The 18,700-nt window shown below is 37.5% G+C and overlaps 2 protein-coding genes across 2 annotated transcripts; one reads left to right on the forward strand and one right to left on the reverse strand.

The window, feature by feature from the left end:
- Positions 1-248: 248 nt before the first annotated feature.
- Positions 249-15,365, forward strand: LOC136208998 (delta(14)-sterol reductase). Its single transcript, XM_066000327.1, has 14 exons — positions 249-404; positions 635-839; positions 1,481-1,598; positions 1,701-1,771; positions 1,959-2,015; positions 5,597-5,688; positions 6,486-6,533; positions 6,844-6,964; positions 7,068-7,114; positions 13,648-13,729; positions 14,052-14,128; positions 14,226-14,345; positions 14,799-14,873; positions 14,956-15,365. Exons 2-14 carry the CDS (start codon positions 792-794, stop codon positions 15,107-15,109), a joined length of 1,110 nt encoding a protein of 369 aa, XP_065856399.1. The 5' UTR covers positions 249-404; positions 635-791; the 3' UTR covers positions 15,110-15,365.
- Positions 15,366-15,846: 481 nt separating this feature from the next.
- Positions 15,847-18,459, reverse strand: LOC136208183 (protein neprosin-like). The gene is made up of 7 exons (XM_065998992.1): positions 18,358-18,459; positions 18,157-18,243; positions 17,437-17,625; positions 17,160-17,330; positions 16,718-16,756; positions 16,481-16,627; positions 15,847-16,257 (listed from the first exon to the last, which is right to left on the reverse strand). Exons 1-7 carry the CDS (start codon positions 18,457-18,459, stop codon positions 15,847-15,849), a joined length of 1,146 nt encoding a protein of 381 aa, XP_065855064.1.
- Positions 18,460-18,700: the final 241 nt, after the last annotated feature.

Consider the following 18,700-nt stretch of genomic DNA (forward strand, 5'->3'; position numbering starts at 1 on the left):
TGTAACCGTTATATTTTAGCATAAATAGACATATATAAAACAATAGAGTAACATGGTCAACTTGTATTTTAGTGTGGTTGTCCTAAAAGTTAAGTCGGTTAAAAATATAAAAAAAATAGATAAAAGGACGGTAAAAGATAGATGTGTTAGGTAAAAACTATGACACTAATAAATTATTTACCCTTTTTATTTTTATATATAAAAAACACCCAGTAAAAACAAGATATTAAAGTTACTATCCAATTCAGCGCAACTGGAAAAAAAAAACGCAGAGCAGCTGTGAAAACATATCGGAGCATACCTGAAAACTATCAGCGTCAGATTCATCAAGTGTTTCTGGAGGATATTCTACATTTTTTCAGCATTCAGACTCGCAGGAGCAGCAAAAACCCTACTTGTTGAAGGTAAGAGTTTTAGGCTGCTAATAGCAATGTTAACAGAATTGGATAGCGGAGAAGTAGTAGAAAACAGTTTTTTCGGTGTAGTGGGTTTGGATTGAAATGTAGATGAACTAGCAAGAGATATGATTAACTTAGTACTGATTGAAGATAATGCCATTTTCAATTTTACTCTTCTTTTCTTCATGTTCCTCCAATTACTTTCAATTTCCGAAATAGATTTTTTTTTTTTTCAGTTAGACCATGAGGCCGAAAATGGCATGAAGCTTTGAGTGGGATTTTTCTCCAAAGGTCCAGATTCAAGATCGATCTCAGCGCTCAAACATTTTCTGCTCGCAGAGTACTGAGCAGAAACTGTGAAAAGCATAGCAAGGGCAGCTGTGACTGACGAAAATGGATCTGGATTTTCTTCTTCACGCCCTAATTCCCTCTTGGAACTCAGTAGGTACCTCTGCCATTTAAGCATTGCTCTGTTTCTTAGAATTTTATAATCAATAATTGGTCTTACAAGCTTCTATGGTGACTGCTATATATCCTTTGTTTTCTACTTGAACACATTCTGGTTAGCTTTCACGCTTTATGTTGATGCTGGGATTCATTGTCATTTATCATGTTCCACTTTTTTTTGTTGTGTGCTTACTAATAATAATGGAATTCGGATTGGTTATGAATCGGGTGTTTTGGCTAGTTGTACAACTCCAAGTATGACAGAAGCTTTGTCTGTTCTGAAGCATTTTGATGGGCACGGTTTCGTGGTATTCATAATCTCACTGTTTTATCGGATTGTCGAGTGTTCGTGCATTCAATAGCCGTCACTGATTTATCTTTATTAGGAACTATAATTTCGGATTGTAAAAAAAGCTCATTCAGGAGCTTAATGATGTTTGTATTGTGTTTATCCAGAGAATAGATAACGGAATTGTTCATGCTTTAGCAAAATTGGCAATTTCAAAATCTGGTTTGGGCGAATGTTTTGCTCCCTCTCCTTAGTTTGGTGCTTGTAATTGGCTTTTGCCAGTTTCTGTGTAATGTTATGTGTGTTGCCTCAAGAAAAAGGTCTTATTGGTTTATCTTTTGTGCAGTGTGCTATACTTGCTATATTCTTTGTGTATCTGGCAATTGCTGGATCTATTCTACCTGGAAAAGTTGTTCCTGGAGTGACCTTGCAGGATGGCTCTTGTCTTCATTATCGTTGCAATGGTCTGTTACTCTATGAGTCTGAATTATTATTAGCTTTTTTTCCTTTTCTGTGTTCAATTGTGGCTCTTAATGCTTGTAATAATATGGTTCCTTGCTTTATAGGGTTGCTGTCATTGCTGCTGCTGGTTGCTCTTCTTGTGATGAGTGCTAAAATGGATGTTATATCACCCACCGTATGTATTCATCAGTTCAATCTTTGTCTCCTTTGCCGATTTCCACGTTTAAATACACTCTTTTGAACTTGACGGGGAATCCTGATTGCCTGCTTTTATTTGGATCAACAGTAAATTGGATGTCTTTGCTAGGAGGCATTTTTAGCCCATATAGGTACTGTTATTAATTTATTAAAAATGTTTACAGGTGATATCAGAGAGAGGTTTTGAGCTGCTATCAACAACTTTTATATTCAGTACTCTTGTAAGTTTTGTTGAATTTCTACTTTTTGGCCTTTGACACACCATTCCTGATCACAGTTATTTAAGATTAATGTTTTGATTGCTGAATCATTATCTTTAGTGGTCCTTCCTTTTCTCCTCCTTTTTCTAGCCATCAACAACAACAACAAAGCCTTAGTCCCGAAATGATTCGGGGTCGGCTAACATGAACCATCATATAAAACCGTGAAATCAAGTCGTGTCAGCGACACAAATTCGCTCCCTCCACTCCGTCCTATCCACTACCATATTTTCCTCAATTCCCAGTAAACTCATATCACTCTCGATCACCCTCCTCCAAGTTTGCTTAGGTCTTCCCCTACCCCTCACCACTACATCCCTTTGCCACTCTTCGGTTCTCCTAACCGGCGCATCAAGCGCTCTACGTCTCACATGGCCAAACCACCTTAGTCGGTTTTCTCTCATTTTATTCTCGATAGATGTGACCCCTACTTTTGTCCTAATTATTTCATTGCTCACCCGATCCTTTCTCGTATGACCACACATCCATCTCAACATACGCATCTCCGCCACCGACATTTTATGGATGTGACAGTGTTTCATTGCCCAACACTCCGTACCATATAACAATGCTGGTCTAATTGCCGTGCAGTAGAATTTTCCCTTCAATCTATTAGGCATGCCGGGGTCACAAAGGAAACCCGTAGCACTCTTCCACTTTGACCAACCAGCTTTAATCCTATAAGCAACATCTCCATCTACTTCTCCATCCGTTTGGATAATAGATCCTAAATACCGGAAGCAATCTGAGGCCTGAACAACTCTCCCATCTAGGGTGATTGTCCCTGCCTCCCTACTCCTATGGCCGCTAAACTTACACTCCAAATATTTTGTCTTACTTCGGCTCAACTTAAAGCCTCTAGATTCCAGAGTTTGTCTCCATAGTTCCAACTTCCTCTCCACTCCTTCTTTCGTCTCATTAACCAACACAATATCATCTGCAAACAGCATGCACCATGGTATACCATCTTGAAGTGAACTTGTTAGTTCATCCATAACGATGGCAAAAAGAAATGAGCTTAGTGCGGAACCTTGATGAACTCCAATCGTAATAGGGAACTCTTCAGTCTTCCCAACACTAGTACGTACACTCGTGCATGCTCTCTCATACATGTCCTTTATGATGTCAATATATTTCCGCGAAATGCCTTTCCTTATCAAGACCCACCAAAGTACTTCCCTTGGTACCTTATCATATGCTTTCTCCAAGTCAATGAAAACCATATGCAAGTCTTTCTTCTTATTTCGATAGTGCTCCATTAATTGTCTCATTAGATGGATGGCTTCCATAGTTGATCTTCCCGGCATAAAGCCAAACTGGTTTTCCGAGATCTTCACCGTCCTCCTTAGCTTTTGTTCAATCACTCGCTCCCAAAGTTTCATAGTGTGACTCATTAATTTGATTCCTCGATAGTTGGCACAATCTTGGACATCGCCTTTGTTCTCATACAAAGGGATTAAAATACTTTTCCTCCATTCTGATGGCATCTTATTGTTTCTCCAAATTTTGTTGAAGAACGTCGTCAACCATTCGATTCCTCTCTCTCCCAAACATCTCCAAATCTTAATAGGGATGCCATCAGGTCCTACTGCTTTCTTCAACCTCATCTTATTTAATGTCATTTTGACTTCACCCTTTTGAATTCTCCGCAGGCATTCATGATTTATCATATCGTGAGGGATACTTATATCTCCAACATCTTGTCTGCGATCTCCATTAAATAAGTCATCAAAATATGACCCCCATCGTTCCTTGATATCCTTATCTCCAACTAGGACTTTCTGGTCCACATCCTTCACACATTTAACTTTTCCGAGATCTCGCGTCTTCCTATCTCTCATCCGAGCAATTCTATATATGTCTCTTTCCCCTTCTTTCATATCCAATCTTGTATACATATCCCGATTCACCTTTGCTCTAGCATCTCGTATGACCTTCTTTACTTCCCTTTTAGCCTCTTTGTATTTTTCGTAGTTCTCGTCACTCCTACATTTTCCCAATATTTTATAGGATTCTCGCTTACTCTTTACTGCTTGTCGTACTTCTTCTGTCCACCAAGATGTATCCTTACCCGGTGGCATGCTACCTTTAGATTCCCTTAGAACTTCCTTCGCTACTTCCCTTATACTATGCTCCATCTTAGTCCATATCGAATCTATATCTAAATCCATATTACAAGTCCAAATATCTTTTTTGGTCATCTCATCCACAAATTTTTGTTGATTCTCCCCTTGCAATTTCCACCACTTAATCTTAGTCTCCACTTGTTGTGTTCGTTTTCTTATGCATTTCCTACTTCGAAAATCAAGCACCACTACTCTATGTTGGGTTGTCGTACTCTCACCAGGGATCACCTTACAATCAATATAACTCTTTCTCCAAGCACTCCTTACTAAGAAGAAGTCAATTTGGCTCGCATTACCGCCACTCCGATAAGTCACTAAGTGAGATGTTCTCTTCATAAACCATGTGTTCATGATACTCAAGTCATAGGCTGATGCGAATTCCAAAATATCATTTCCTGCTTCATTCTTATCTCCAAAACCATACCCTCAATGAACACTCTCAAACCCATCTCGCCTAGAACCCACGTGTCCATTGAGATCACCCCCCAGTACCATTTTTTCATCCCTAGGAACCTGTTGCACCACTTCCTCTAAGTCCTCCCAAAAAGCTTGTCTTATAGAGACATCTAATCCTATTTGTGGCGCATATGCACTAATGACATTCATAACCTCATCCCCTATCACTAGCTTAACACTCATAATTCTATCGCTCTTCCTAGACACCGCTACTACATCATCAATATACTCCCGATCAATAAGAATACCTACTCCATTTCTACCCTTATCCTTTCCTGAGTACCAAAGCTTATAACCCCAAGGAGCTATCTCTCTAGCCTTGGCTCCAACCCACTTGGTTTCTTGTAGGCACATTATATTTATTCTCCTCCTCTTCGTAACATCTACAATTTCAGCTAATCTTCCTGTCAAAGAACCTATGTTCCATGTCCCAAAGCGTAACCTACTACCCTTACCCCTACCATTACCGCGGACTAGCTTATTTACCCCCAACCCTTGCATATTTGACACCACCCCCAGGTCCTGGGGTGGCTCGCCGCTTCGGGGCGACGACCTAGCAACCATTGCACATTTATCACTACACCCGGGTCTAGGAAGTGCAACGCGTCGCTGAGTAGGGAACGCCCCAACGATATTTATATTGTGGTTCATGTCATAAGATGTGGCTAAGTTTTACGCTGGCCGCCACAAACCTACCGCAACCCTCCTCCTTTGTCCGGGTTTGGGACCGGCTGTAAAGGCCACCAAGTGACCCTCACAGGCGGAGTTTTTTTCTAGCCATCAAACCTAAAAATGTAAATCTAGTGTAAATTTCCTTACGGTCCTCTTCTTGTTGTGTTCTGGATATTGGTTTCTGAGGCCAATATGTACCGACTGCACTGTAGTTGCTTCTTGTTGCTTTATTTTGTTTGTGAAGTTGTAATTTTTGTTCCTAATTTCCCATTTATTTCTTACATTCAGGTTACCTTGATGCTTTACGCTGCTGGTTGCAATACAAAAGACCGGAGTTCTTCTCTCAAGCCTCACGTCAGTGGAAACCTAATACATGACTGGTACTTCTGAAAACATAGCTTTCTTCAATTTAATATGTTTACTAGCGGGATTTAAGCATGTCCTTGCACAATTAACATCCTGTCTGTTTTTTCCAAGGTTCCGGTTTCTTGTCTGTAGTTAAAGGAACACATAATATGACTTATAAGGGAAAAAATATATATTGCAGAAGCAAGCTTGGCCTTATTACTTCTTTCTAAATTTTCATCCTCTTCCATACTATTATCTTTTATGTGATTTAATAGTCTTGTATGTTCATGATCCTGTCATTGCTAGAGCAGACATGAGCTTGTAAAGGGGTTTTTAGAAATTTTGAAATCACAAATGTCAATCCAACTTTAACTATTTTAACCGAAAAAAGTTGGGTCCATAACTTGAGATTGGTGGACTTATTGATCTTTTCCATCAATTGTTGGGTGTCATTATTTTATAATAAGGTCAGACAACTTGTTCTCTTTTACCATTTTTTGAGTCTTTGTTTGACAAAGAGTTTATCATTTAATATTTTCACTATCGCATCCACTCCCTTCTTAATGTGCATTCATTGTTTCAAAGATATTTTCATCATGTTATCCATGAACTGAAATATTTAATCACCTTTTCTTACTGTTTCACTTCTGGAGTAATTTTCTTTTCTCAATAAGCTAGTGTGTTCTTTTTGAGGAAAGTGTTGGAAGGAAATACGAATATATATAAATACACATATGTCTAGATGCATCCATATTTCCTTCATTTCCTTCCCCACTTTCTTCAAAACAAACATAGCATTAATGTCGTCACCCTCTTCGTCATGCAACAGGTGGTTCGGTATACAGCTCAACCCCCAATTTTTGGGCATTGACCTCAAGTATGTAATCCTATCTTTAATTGTTTGGAAGTGTTTTGTTATCGGCAATACATGACATCATAATTCAATAGTCTGATGCTGAGTGCTGTATATAATATTAATAAGCTGGTGCTGCCTTTCTTAATAGTGCTGCAATTTCATTCATTGTTCTCGTAGCATGAACCTTTCATAATTCCACTTTAGTTAGTAACTTTCACCTTTTAACAACATATAGAGGACGATCCAATATATGGAAATCATTATTGTTTGTCAATTTAATCAGGGGTTCAGAATTATGACAGACTAACAGCAACAAAGTTCTTTCTTGTAGATTCTTCTTTGTTAGAGCTGGGATGATGGGATGGTTACTTATCAACCTATCAGTTCTAGCACAAAGTATACAAGATGAAACATTGAGCCATTCTATGATCCTCTACCAACTATTCTGTGCGGTAATCTGGTGATGCTTGGGAGTTTATCTTATTTCCTTTCCAGATCTATTTTGATTTCATATTGAATTGCTAAATCTGATTTTTCTTTGGTTCCTTGTTTCAGTTATACATCTTAGATTACTTCTTTCACGAGGAATACATGACCTCCACGTAAGTGCTCAACTTTCTGCTTCACTGCAGAATTATTTTGCAACGCTCTTGTTCTTTCTTTCTCTTACTTTGGTACATTGTAAACATAATAACTTATCTGAATATACAAAAGAGAAGGAACTAGGCCTTGATCTATTTACTTTATACTATAAGCTTCCACCAAACTCTTCCAATTCAAGGACATGAACCAATAGTGGCTTATTTTCTTCACACCTTAAGATCAATATGTGCACATTCTGAAATTTTCTTAAGAGTAAAATTAAAATGGAATAGCAGGGAAGAAACTTGAAATGTTAAAAATAGATCAACACCTAAATTTCAAGAGTATATAGATATATTATTGGAACTTCTGCTGCTTTTCCCAATCAAGTGAAGAAATTAACTCAAGCTCAAATACTCAGCTCATAATATTGTTTGCACAAGTTTTTAAATCATTATCCAGTTTCTATACAAATTAAGATCTTGCACATTTTGTGCCCTATGGTTGAGAATGCAATCTGACCATATGTATGTTATTTCTACATTATGGTAATGGTGTCTTGATGGAAACTCAAACTCAAACACAGATCAATAAACAGTAATAGGAAACTCTACAACATAGCTAGCCTAAGGAGAGAACCTCTCTGTTACGTATAAACGTAGAGTTCAAGGACCTAAAGTGTAATTAGGATCCTGAAGGGTAGTTAATTCTGTTAAGTGGTGTGCAATTCTCATTCCGAGAGATTGTGTTTATTCCTTGTTGTTTGATTGCTTTGTTATTTTAACTTTAGCTTATTTTGGATTGTAGTAGTTGGTTATGCCAGCTGGCAGAACCTTTTCCTTTGTAACCGTTTGCTGTATTGGCTATTTAGAGGGCATGCCTCTTTCTTAGCTGGGTATCAAAAAACCTAATGAAAAGTTATTCTCTCATTCTTCCCTAATCTTCTTCTTCTTCCCAATCTCTCTCTCTCTCTCTCTCTCTCTCTCTCTTCTTATATCTCTTCTTCTTCCCTAATTTTAGGTCAGAATTTGTACTTCTGACATTGGTATCAGAGACACCCTTCCTCCGGCCTCTTATCTTTTATGAAAAACATCTCCCCTAAGAAAACCCGTGCTGCGCAACTACGTCTCGATATGGAAGATCTTGATCAGAGAATCAACGAACTCACTCCTAAGTTCCTGGAAAAATCGGAAGAAACGGCTGACAAGTTGCAGAGGATGCAGATTCAAATGGAAGATACTCAAGTTGCACAGAAACAGAGGATGGATTCGTTCTGTCTCGAGCAATCGTTACTTCGAAAAGAGCAACTTACTTCTCACCAATCCCTTGAAGATAAGATCGAAACATCCTTTAACAACCTCTATCGCCTGATTCAATCTGGTAATTCTGCTCAAACTTCCCCACTTAAATCAACTTTTGCTCACTCTCACCCTGCTAAAGACGCTTCTACGAGCTTGGGTGTTAACTTGGATAAGGGACTCTTGGGCGAGAAGCCATTAATTTCCAAACCTTCAGATCCAAACACCAGGATCCCGATTTTCAACAAAATGCTTCCTAAATGCGAGTTGCCCTCATTTGAAGGTGTAGAAGTAGAAAATTGGGCTAGCAAGTGTGAGAAGTACTTCCAACTGTTTGAAGTAAGTCTTGAAAGAAGAATAGACCTGGTAGGCTTGTATTTGCAGGGACGAGCTGACAAATGGTTTAAAAAATTGGATCAAGGAGAATCCACAAGCCATTTGGGAAGAATTTATTGAGGAAATCAGCAAAAGGTTCCAGGAGACAGACATCAAGGATGTAGTGGAGGAGATCACTAACCTGAGGCAAACTACATCAGTGTTACAGTACCAGGAGCAATTTGAAGCTATCAAAATCAGAATGGAGAAGGAATATCCATCCATTACACCTTCTTATTATGTTTCTAGTTTTATAGCAGGTCTGAAACCTGAGTTACGATCTGCCGTGAGGGCCTATCAACCTACTGAGATCTATGCTGCCATTAGGCAAGCTAAATACCAAGAAACTCACCTCAAGGATCTGATTGAGGCAGTCAAGCCAAAGGCCCAATTTCGTTCTCCATCCACCACCACAAAAATATGGAACCCTACCCCTATATCTACCTATAAACCACCCTCAAACACTTTCAACCCTTCTACTGCTATTATACCAAAGCCAACAGAAACCAAACCTACCTTTAACCAAAACCAAAATCCCTTCAAAAAGATACCCGGTGCTTGCTGGAAATGTGGAGACAAGTTTATTCCAGGACATCAATGCAATCCTAAGAAACATCTCAATGTAATCAACCTAGAGGAGGATGAGGAGGTTGAATCTGAAATTGTAGAAGAAGGTGAGGAACAAGTTACTGCAGTAGCAGGAGATTATAGTCCAGCACAAATGTCCTTATCAATTCATGCATTGGATGGAGGCATAACAGATAATTCTCTTCAGCTTCGCGGTGTGTTGAACAAGAAGGCCATTATGATATTGATAGACAGCGGCAGTACGCATAGCTTTGTGGATTTGCAAGTGGCTAAGGAGGCCAAATTGCCTCTACTTCAGGTTAAACCTGTAGCCGTATCTGTTGCAGATGGAAGGCGACTGATTGTTAACACTAAGTGTAGTGATTGTCAGTGGACAATGAACAACACCAAATTCTCTTTTCCATTGAGGGCCATGGCATTGGGAGACTATGATATCATATTGGGTGTAGATTGGATGGTCCAACATACGCCGGTAACATTTGATTTTGAGCATAATAGGTTGCTTATTTTTAAGGACCAAAAGCAGGTGGAACTAAAAGGATTATCCGGAGAAATTAAGGTCAAGGCCATGATAATGAAGTCCCTTAACAATCTAGTTTCTCGAGGATGGAAGGGAGTCACAGCCAAGTTATTCCTCATTTCTGTTTCAGCTATCCAACCAGCTGCAGAACAAGATGTTCATCTCCCGAAGGTATCTCCTACTTACCAACCTTTAATCAATGAATATGCAACCTTATTTTTACCACCAACTACTTTACCACCTGAGAGAAGCCATGACCATGGCATTCCTCTTAAATCTGCCTCAGATCCTATTAATGTCAGGCCTTATCGGTACTCCCACCACCAAAAGAATGAAATTGAGAAATTGGTATTAGAAATGCTAGATAATGGGGTAATACAACCTAGCACCAGCCCTTATGCTTCCCCTGTTTTACTAGTGAAGAAGAAAGAGGGAACTTGGAGATTTTGTGTTGATTATAGAGAGCTTAATAAGGCTACCATTAAGGATAAGTTTCCCATTCCTGTCATTCAGGAATTGATTGATGAATTAAAGGGTGCAGTGGTATTTTCTAAGATTGATTTAAGAGCTGGTTATCACCAAATTAGGATGAAGAAAGAAGACATTCCTAAAATTGCCTTTAAAACTCATTCTGGACACTATGAATTTCTTGTAATGCCATTTGGCTTAACAAATGCTCCAGCTACCTTTCAATCACTTATGAATACCATATTCCAGCCTTATCTCCGAAAATTTGTCCTCGTATTTTTTGATGATATCCTTATATATAGCCAATCTGACAAAGAACACTTGCATCATTTACAGTTAGTCTTTGATTTACTGGTTTCTCATCAGCTATTTGCTAAGGCATCGAAATGTGAGTTTGGGGTTGCCCATGTTGCTTACCTAGGACATATCATTTCTAAAGATGGAGTTGCTACTGATCCTTCTAAAATCTCTGCCATGACTAATTGGCCTACTCCACATAACCTTAAAGGATTGAGAGGGTTCTTGGGGCTTACGGGATACTATAGGAGATTCATCAAAGGATATGGTTCAGTTAGTAAACCATTGACTGATCTCCTTAAAAAGGACCAATTTCGTTGGTCTACAGAGGCTCAACAGGCTTTTGACTACTTAAAAACTCTCATGACTAAGGCTCCTGTTTTGGCCTTACCAAATTTCTCACAACCATTTGTTTTAGAGTGTGATGCTAGTGGCACAGGTATTGGAGCAGTTCTGATGCAGCAGGGCAGGCCTATTTGCTATCTTTCAAAAACTCTAAGCCCACGGAATCAACAACTCTCGGCCCATGAGAGGGAATTATTGGCCATACTTCAGGCATGTACAACTTGGCGTCACTACTTGGAAGGAGCTGCTTTCATAATTAAAACAGATCACGAAAGCATTAAACACCTGTTGGAGCAAAAGCTACACACATACTTGCAACATAAGGGTATTTCTAAGCTTTTGGGACTGGACTACTCAATTCAATACAAAAAGGGTGCAGATAACAAAGTAGCGGATGCCTTGTCAAGGCAACAAGAGGAACAAGAACCAGCTGCCAAGGTTTTGGCAATCTCCATTCACATGCCTTCATGGATGGAAGATATACATCTTACATATGTGGGCGACCTTGTAGCTTCTAACCTGATTCAACAACTCACAGTACAACCCACCTCACACCCACACTATACTCTATCAAATGGCATTTTGCGTTACAAAACCAGGTTGTACATTGGCGACACAACTGATTTGCAGCACAGAATCATTGCAGCATGCCATAATTCTGCCATAGGAGGTCATTCGGGAATCAAGGGCACCTTAACGCGGTTACAACATCACTTCTATTGGCCAAACATGAGCAAATCTGTCATAAAATGGGTGGCAAATTGTGATACATGCCAGCGGTGTAAGGCTGATCATGCTGCCTATCCAGGGCTCCTACAACCGCTGCCTATTCCAGCTGGGGCTTGGCAAGAAATTGCCATGGATTTTATAGAAAAACTTCCGACATCAAATGGATTTGACTCTATTATGGTGGTAGTAGACCGATTCTCGAAGGGCGGTCACTTTATTCCTCTTTCCCATCCTTTTAATGTGGCAAAGGTGGCCCAGGTCTTCCTCGATAATATCTTTAAATTACACGGCATGCCCCACTCAGTTGTGTCTGATAGGGATCGAATATTTACAGGAACATTTTGGAAAGAGCTTATGAAACAATTAGGCACTCACTTACACTTCAGTAGTGCTTACCATCCCCAATCAGACGGACAATCTGAGAGATTAAATCAGTGTCTTGAAAATTATCTCAGGAGTATGTGCTTCTTAGCTTCAAAGACATGGGTTCGGTGGCTTAGTTTGGCAGAGTTTTGGTATAACTCGTCCTATCACAGCGCCATCAATATGAGCCCATTCCAAGCGTTGTATGGGTATGCTCCTCAACTACCAATTCTTCCTTCTCTATCTTCCAATGTGGCTGCTGTGGAAGACTTGCTACAGGAACGTTCTCGAATGAATGCTGCACTTAAGGACTATCTCACTACTGCTCAAAATAGAATGAAGCAGTTTGCTGATAAGAAAAGAACAGACAGGAATTTTGAAGTTGGTGATTGGGTATACCTTAAGCTTCAGCCTTATAGACAATCCACATTAGCCCTACGCTCCTCACTAAAATTTTCTGCTAAGTATTACGGGCCTTTCCAGATTTTGGAACGCGTAGGTAAGGTTGCATATAAACTTCAGCTGCCTCCAAATTGTAGAATCCACAATGTCTTCCATGTTTCTCTTTTGAAACTCAAGCCCAGTTCTCTTTCTCCTACATTAACTACCTTGCCTCCTGCTATTGACGGTGAGTTTGTTATTCAACCTTCTAAAGTGCTCAATTCCAGACATGTTGAGATCAATGGGGTAGGAACTCCACAATTGCTTATTCAGTGGGAAGGCATGCCATCTATAGACTCTACATGGGAGGATCAGGCAATGGTTGCAGCTCAATTTCCGGAATTTTTTCATTCTTGGGGACAAGAATGCACTAAAGGAGGGGGTATTGTTACGTATAAACGTAGAGTTCAAGGACCTAAAGTGTAATTAGGATCCTGAAGGGTAGTTAATTCTGTTAAGTGGTGTGCAATTCTCATTCCGAGAGATTGTGTTTATTCCTTGTTGTTTTATTGCTTTGTTATTTTAACTTTAGCTTATTTTGGATTGTAGTAGTTGGTTATGCCAGCTGGCAGAACCTTTTCCTTTGTAACCGTTTGCTGTATTGGCTATTTAGAGGGCATGCCTCTTTCTTAGCTGGGTATCAAAATACCTAATGAAAAGTTATTCTCTCATTCTTCCCTAATCTTCTTCTTCTTCCCAATCTCTCTCTCTCTCTCTCTCTCTCTCTCTCTTCTTATATCTCTTCTTCTTCCCTAATTCTAGGTCAGAATTTGTACTTCTGACACTCTCCACCCAAGCCAAAGGCCGATTCCCAAAATGAATTCCAGAATACTCTTCCACTCCCCTTATATAACCTCAAATATAACAAACTTTAGCTAAGCCAACCCACGTGTTCTTTCTATTCCATTATTGCCCTTAATTTTATATTGGCATTATCTATCACATTCTCTATCATGTCTTTTTAAGATATTTATAGTATCTGTGTTTGTTTTACCTTGTATGAGCTTCCTTCTATGTTCATTAACTTGTTTGCTTATCCTTTTTCACCTGCTTCTCATTAATTCCTTGTTAATATATATTGTATAATACATGTGTTGGAATTCATGTATTTCATCCATCTACTTCATAGATGGGACATAATTGCAGAGAGATTGGGCTTCATGTTGGTGTTTGGTGATCTTGTTTGGATACCTTTCACTTTTAGTATCCAGGTATGTTCATGAACGTTGACCTTTTAGATAATGTGAACATAACTGAAAACCTCATAAGCATGATAGTTGCATTTTCGGTCTTACTCTGATTATGGTTAGATGGTACTGTGTAACTGTGCTGGATAATTTTGTTTCCCACTCAAGATTAACCATATTTTTGGTAAATGATGAGGTTGGGGTACGTTGGACTTCTTCATATACGTTTTACTCACCTTTTTGGAAAAAAAATTCTTTTTTGTCTTTTCCCCTTGTACTATGTTAGCACCTTTGCAAAGCACTTCAAGTATGAAGTATAAATTTGACGACCGTCAAATTTCTGTAGGGATGGTGGCTTTTGGGTAACCACGTGGAACTTACAACAGCTGCTATTGTAGCAAATTGCTTCGTCTTTCTTATGGGGTAACTTATTTTTCTGGCTATTAATAGATACTCTTGTAGATTAAGTTTACTTATTGCATTAGGCAAAGTTGCACTTATCATCCATGAAACTGCCCAGGTACCTAGTCTTCAGAGGATCTAACAAGCAAAAGCATGATTTCAAAAAGGATCCAAAAGCACTGATATGGGGTAAGCCACCAAGGGTTATCGGCGGAAAGCTCCTCGCTTCTGGTTATTGGTAAGAATTTACCTGATCATAATTATGAAAATTTTCTATCCTTGTTATTAAGCGGTGGTATTACTGATGGACTGGTGTGCAAGTCATTAGAAAATTCAGTTTGTCTGAATGATATAAGCTGAACCTATATAGGAAACATTATGAACGTATGTGCAGAATTAAGAAATTTCACACTAAAGAAGCATTTGTAAACTGTATGTTTCGGGTCTATAGCTCTGCAGCTATGTTGTCTCTTCCATCCATGGCTCTCTTGTTCTTAATAGATTGTTTTTCAGTCTCTACAGAGTAGCTTCAATGAGTTTTCCTTTTGAATAGAAGTTTGTGGATTGGGACAGACCAGTGGTGACTGACCATGTGAATTTGGTCAGTCACCGTTATCTAACTGTGACCGACCAAATTCAATCTGAACACTACTTTCAACTAACTAATGCTATGATGTTGACTTTGTTGAAGGGGAATTGCAAGACATTGTAATTATCTTGGAGATCTGTTGTTAGCTCTATCTTTTAGCTTACCTTGTGGTATAAGGTAATTTTCCTTTTCTTTTTCCTATATCAATTCCATTTGAAATGCAGACAAGTTACGATTTGAGAGTTGCCTTGTTTTGTAGTTCCTTGGTTCCGTACTTCTACCCGATATATCTCCTGATTTTGTTGATATGGCGAGAAAGAAGAGACGAGGCTCGTTGTGCAGAGAAGTATAAAGAAATATGGTCTGAATACCGTAGACTTGTTCCCTGGAGAATATTACCCTACTTTTATTAGATTTTGGGTCATTTTGCATCAAAATCCACTTTTTTTAGCTTCAAAATTTATTCTGGAGATGTTGGACATTCCATGATTTCGTTGACAAAACTGTTGGAATGCTGGAAACTTAATTCTTCCAAATTGTGGCTAATGTAATCAAGATTCTTCTGTTGTAAATTATAAGAACTGAACAGTAGTTTATTAAAAATTTGTTTGAGTTTTGTCTTTTCTCTTTCGACCAAAACCCGAAACCTGTCCTTCTGAAGGTGTGGCTTTCTCATGAATGCAAACTTTCTTCTATGGGTTCAAGTGTGGGAAATGCAGAAATGTATTAAAGTGAGTCAAATCTTGCACTTGATGAAAACAGTAATTAATCGCATTAATGTTCAACTTAAGCCTTGATTTTCGGTCATAATTTCATTTTTTATTATATAAAATATCAATAATGAGGACCGTGTTTGTAGTCATTTGCAAAATTAAGGACTTTTTAGTTGATATTTCCGATTTGACCATTAATGATTTTTCAATTTTTTAGTTTTGAGGTCATTCGGCGGTTTTTTCATGATGAGAGAAATTAGTTCTACAGTAAATGTGATACTAAACAACTTTAATTCTTGAAATTTTCATGTTGAGGTAGTTAACCAAATTATTTGTTATTATTAATATAATTATTCCTACAATAAAGAAAAATGTACAATTTATTTACATACTGTAAGTAAGAATTTCAGACACAACATGGTTCTCCTAAATTTACATTACGGTTTGGTTCCAGGAATGCCACCGCAGCTCGGTGGAGGTCCGCCGTAGAAAAAATGAACACCGAGACCAAATTTCCCCTTTTCTCCAAACGCCAATTCATAACAACCCGGAAAAGGAGCAAATGTCTTCATATTATTATCATGATCAGCATCAAGAAATTGTCCAGACTCATTCATATACTGAATACTATGAATATAAGCTGCTTTTTTATAGCCTTCAGAGGGTAAATGACCACTTCCCATTTGAGTAGAAGTATGATTTTGAGAAGCTTTTCTTTTAGAATCAGTAATTTCACCTCCCCAACTTACTTGATTTGAATTTTGTGCTAGGCTTGTAAATATTGACCCTGGAAAATATCCTATGTCTTGTCCATTTGCTTTTAACCACCAATTTCCACTTGCCATGTCCTAAAACATAATTGATCGGGTTAATTACACTCGTAGTCCCTTAATTTTATAATAATAATAAGAGTTAATTACAAGCAGATACTCTGTGGTTACACGAATTTGCAGATGAGTGTCTGTGGTATTTTTTTTTTTACAAACACAATCCAATGGTTTGTAAAATTTTGTATTTTACCAATCTGCAAATCAGGGAACCATAAAAAAAAATAATTGAGTAATTATGTACCTTATGAACAGTAATGACTAGATCAAATTGGGGACCATCATAGGTAGATACGGGGTGTAAATCAGCACCTAAGGCAATTACATTGCTGACTTGCACAAAACCAGGGCAATTAAGATTGTAGCATCCTGTTTGATTGAAATTATCTCTCTATAAATATAATTAATTAAAAAAAACATATTAGTATATACTTAAAAATCATGATTAACAAATTAATTAGTTTTAATTAACCAAATTTACCGTCCAGTGAATAAACAGCTTCGGATTATCTTCTATAACCTGATATTCAAAGTTGAGTTGAGTTAGAGTAATCAATCACATTTGTTCCAATTAAAATTAGCGCGTATATAAGGAGAGACGTAAGTCACTAGTAGATATGTTCAAGGACCCGCTGACCCGCCCAGAACCGCTCTATATGGGTTGAGCTTGGACATGCATAATTAGTTTTTGACCCGGTCCGGTTCAAGCCCAAACAAACCCGAATATATGATGAGATGAGCTTGGGATTTATCTCAAAACCCATACTCGGGCTGAGTCCAGCCCAAGCCTGACCTTTAAATAGTATAGGCTGGGCTGGACCTGGGAAGATGATTTGGGAGCCAAATAACACTTTAAGCCCTTAAACTTGATTAAAATTGTCTTTTACCCCACTGAACTTATTAAAAGTAATGCAATTAAGTACCTGCCAGCCAGCTTCAATACTATTAATTTCTGCAGCATTGCCTATGATACCAGCAGTAAGGCGGACTTCAGCTAAACTATATTCTCCATTATATGTTTTTGGATTCCACAGATTTAATCTTCCATTTATTCCATAGTATTTTCCACCTTGTGGCATCGCTACAAATGCAAACTTCCAAAAAAAATAATAATAATAATAATAAAAATAAAACACAAATATCAAATTTAATAATAAAAAAATAATGCTCAAGCCAATAATTACTAATATAAAATTTTACCTCACGATGTTTTTTACCGAGTGCAGTAAGTTGTGGAGTGTTTTGCAGAATTAATTGAGTTTTACTGTGGTTAAATAATGTTGTTCTTAAAATTGGGATACTTCCTTCTGGACATTTTCCATACTTTTGCCACCTCTGAAATTGCTTTTCATCTTCTTTTAGTACATTAGGGGATGAACTGGGTCTCATCTGTATAAATCAAAATTAAAAAATTTATTACTTTTTTGAGAATTTTTTCTTACCAAAAGATAAATATTTTAAAATAAGGGAAAATAAATAATAGAAATTATTTTTCCAGAAAAAAAGTTATTAACCTATCATTAATTACTTTCCTTATACCGTAGTTCTTTTTTTAAAATATTTACACTATTTCCAAAATAAGAAAAACCAATTCCTTTTCTAGATAAATTATTTTAAATCGATAAGAAATTACAAATTTAAATATACGATAAATCAAAGTATAAGTACACGGTGTAAAACCATGAAAAGTCATGTGTATTCACGACGGATTCAGGGGACTTGATGAGCACCCACTGATCGCCGAAAAACATCAAAATTTCTATAGAAACTGCTTACAGTGCTTTGATTTTATGTAAAAACACCCAGGAAATATCAGTTTAATCCTCATAAATCACGGGAAACCACCACAAACACTCTCTAACAATGAATTCTAAAACCGTCACTGTTGGTTTATATATCAAGCCGAATAGAAATAATTACTTGTATAACATGATTTTTGAGAAAATGATGACTAAAAGCTGGTTGTTTATAGATATCAACACATTCAATTACTTCTCCATTCTCACCCTGCAACAAGTAATCAAAATTTCAAAAAACAATTAACATCAAGAAATAAAAAAAATTCTGAAAATTAAATAAGTATTAACCAAATTAAGAGCAATAATAAAAAAAAAAATAGACCTGTATGGTGTAATTTTTCATCACAGAAGATGAATTTTTTCTCCCATTAACACGAGAAAATCCAATTAACAAAAATAATAAAATCCAAACTCTAATAGCCATTGCAGAAAACATAATATTTCTATGAGTTTTTTCAGTGAGTTCTTGAGGATTAAATAGCCGTTTTTTTGGATTCAGTTAATTTGGAATTAAATTTCTATTTTTGTGATTTTATTTAATTACATGATTATTAATTGATTGATTTATCATTTTTTATTCGTTAGGATTAATTACTTTACTTGACACAATTTCCTTTTTTATTTATTTCAAGAATTATCTAGATATGTGTTTATTTACATACATG

This window comes from Euphorbia lathyris, chromosome 10 (genome assembly GCF_963576675.1).
Source record: "Euphorbia lathyris chromosome 10, ddEupLath1.1, whole genome shotgun sequence".
Lineage (NCBI taxonomy): Eukaryota > Viridiplantae > Streptophyta > Magnoliopsida > Malpighiales > Euphorbiaceae > Euphorbia > Euphorbia lathyris.

Coding starts and splice junctions, on each gene's coding strand:
- LOC136208183 (XM_065998992.1), bottom strand. CDS start 18,459: ATGGCTATTAGAGTTTGGATTTTATTATTTTTGTTAATTGGATTTTCT. Junction 18,244..18,357: donor TGAAAAATTACACCATACAG/GTCTATTTTTTT, acceptor TACTTGTTGCAG/GGTGAGAATGGAGAAGTAAT. Junction 16,258..16,480: donor TAGTCATTACTGTTCATAAG/GTACATAATTAC, acceptor ATTATGTTTTAG/GACATGGCAAGTGGAAATTG.
- LOC136208998 (XM_066000327.1), top strand. CDS start 792: ATGGATCTGGATTTTCTTCTTCACGCCCTAATTCCCTCTTGGAACTCA. Junction 840..1,480: donor TAATTCCCTCTTGGAACTCA/GTAGGTACCTCT, acceptor TCTTTTGTGCAG/TGTGCTATACTTGCTATATT. Junction 6,534..6,843: donor TTTTTGGGCATTGACCTCAA/GTATGTAATCCT, acceptor TCTTTCTTGTAG/ATTCTTCTTTGTTAGAGCTG.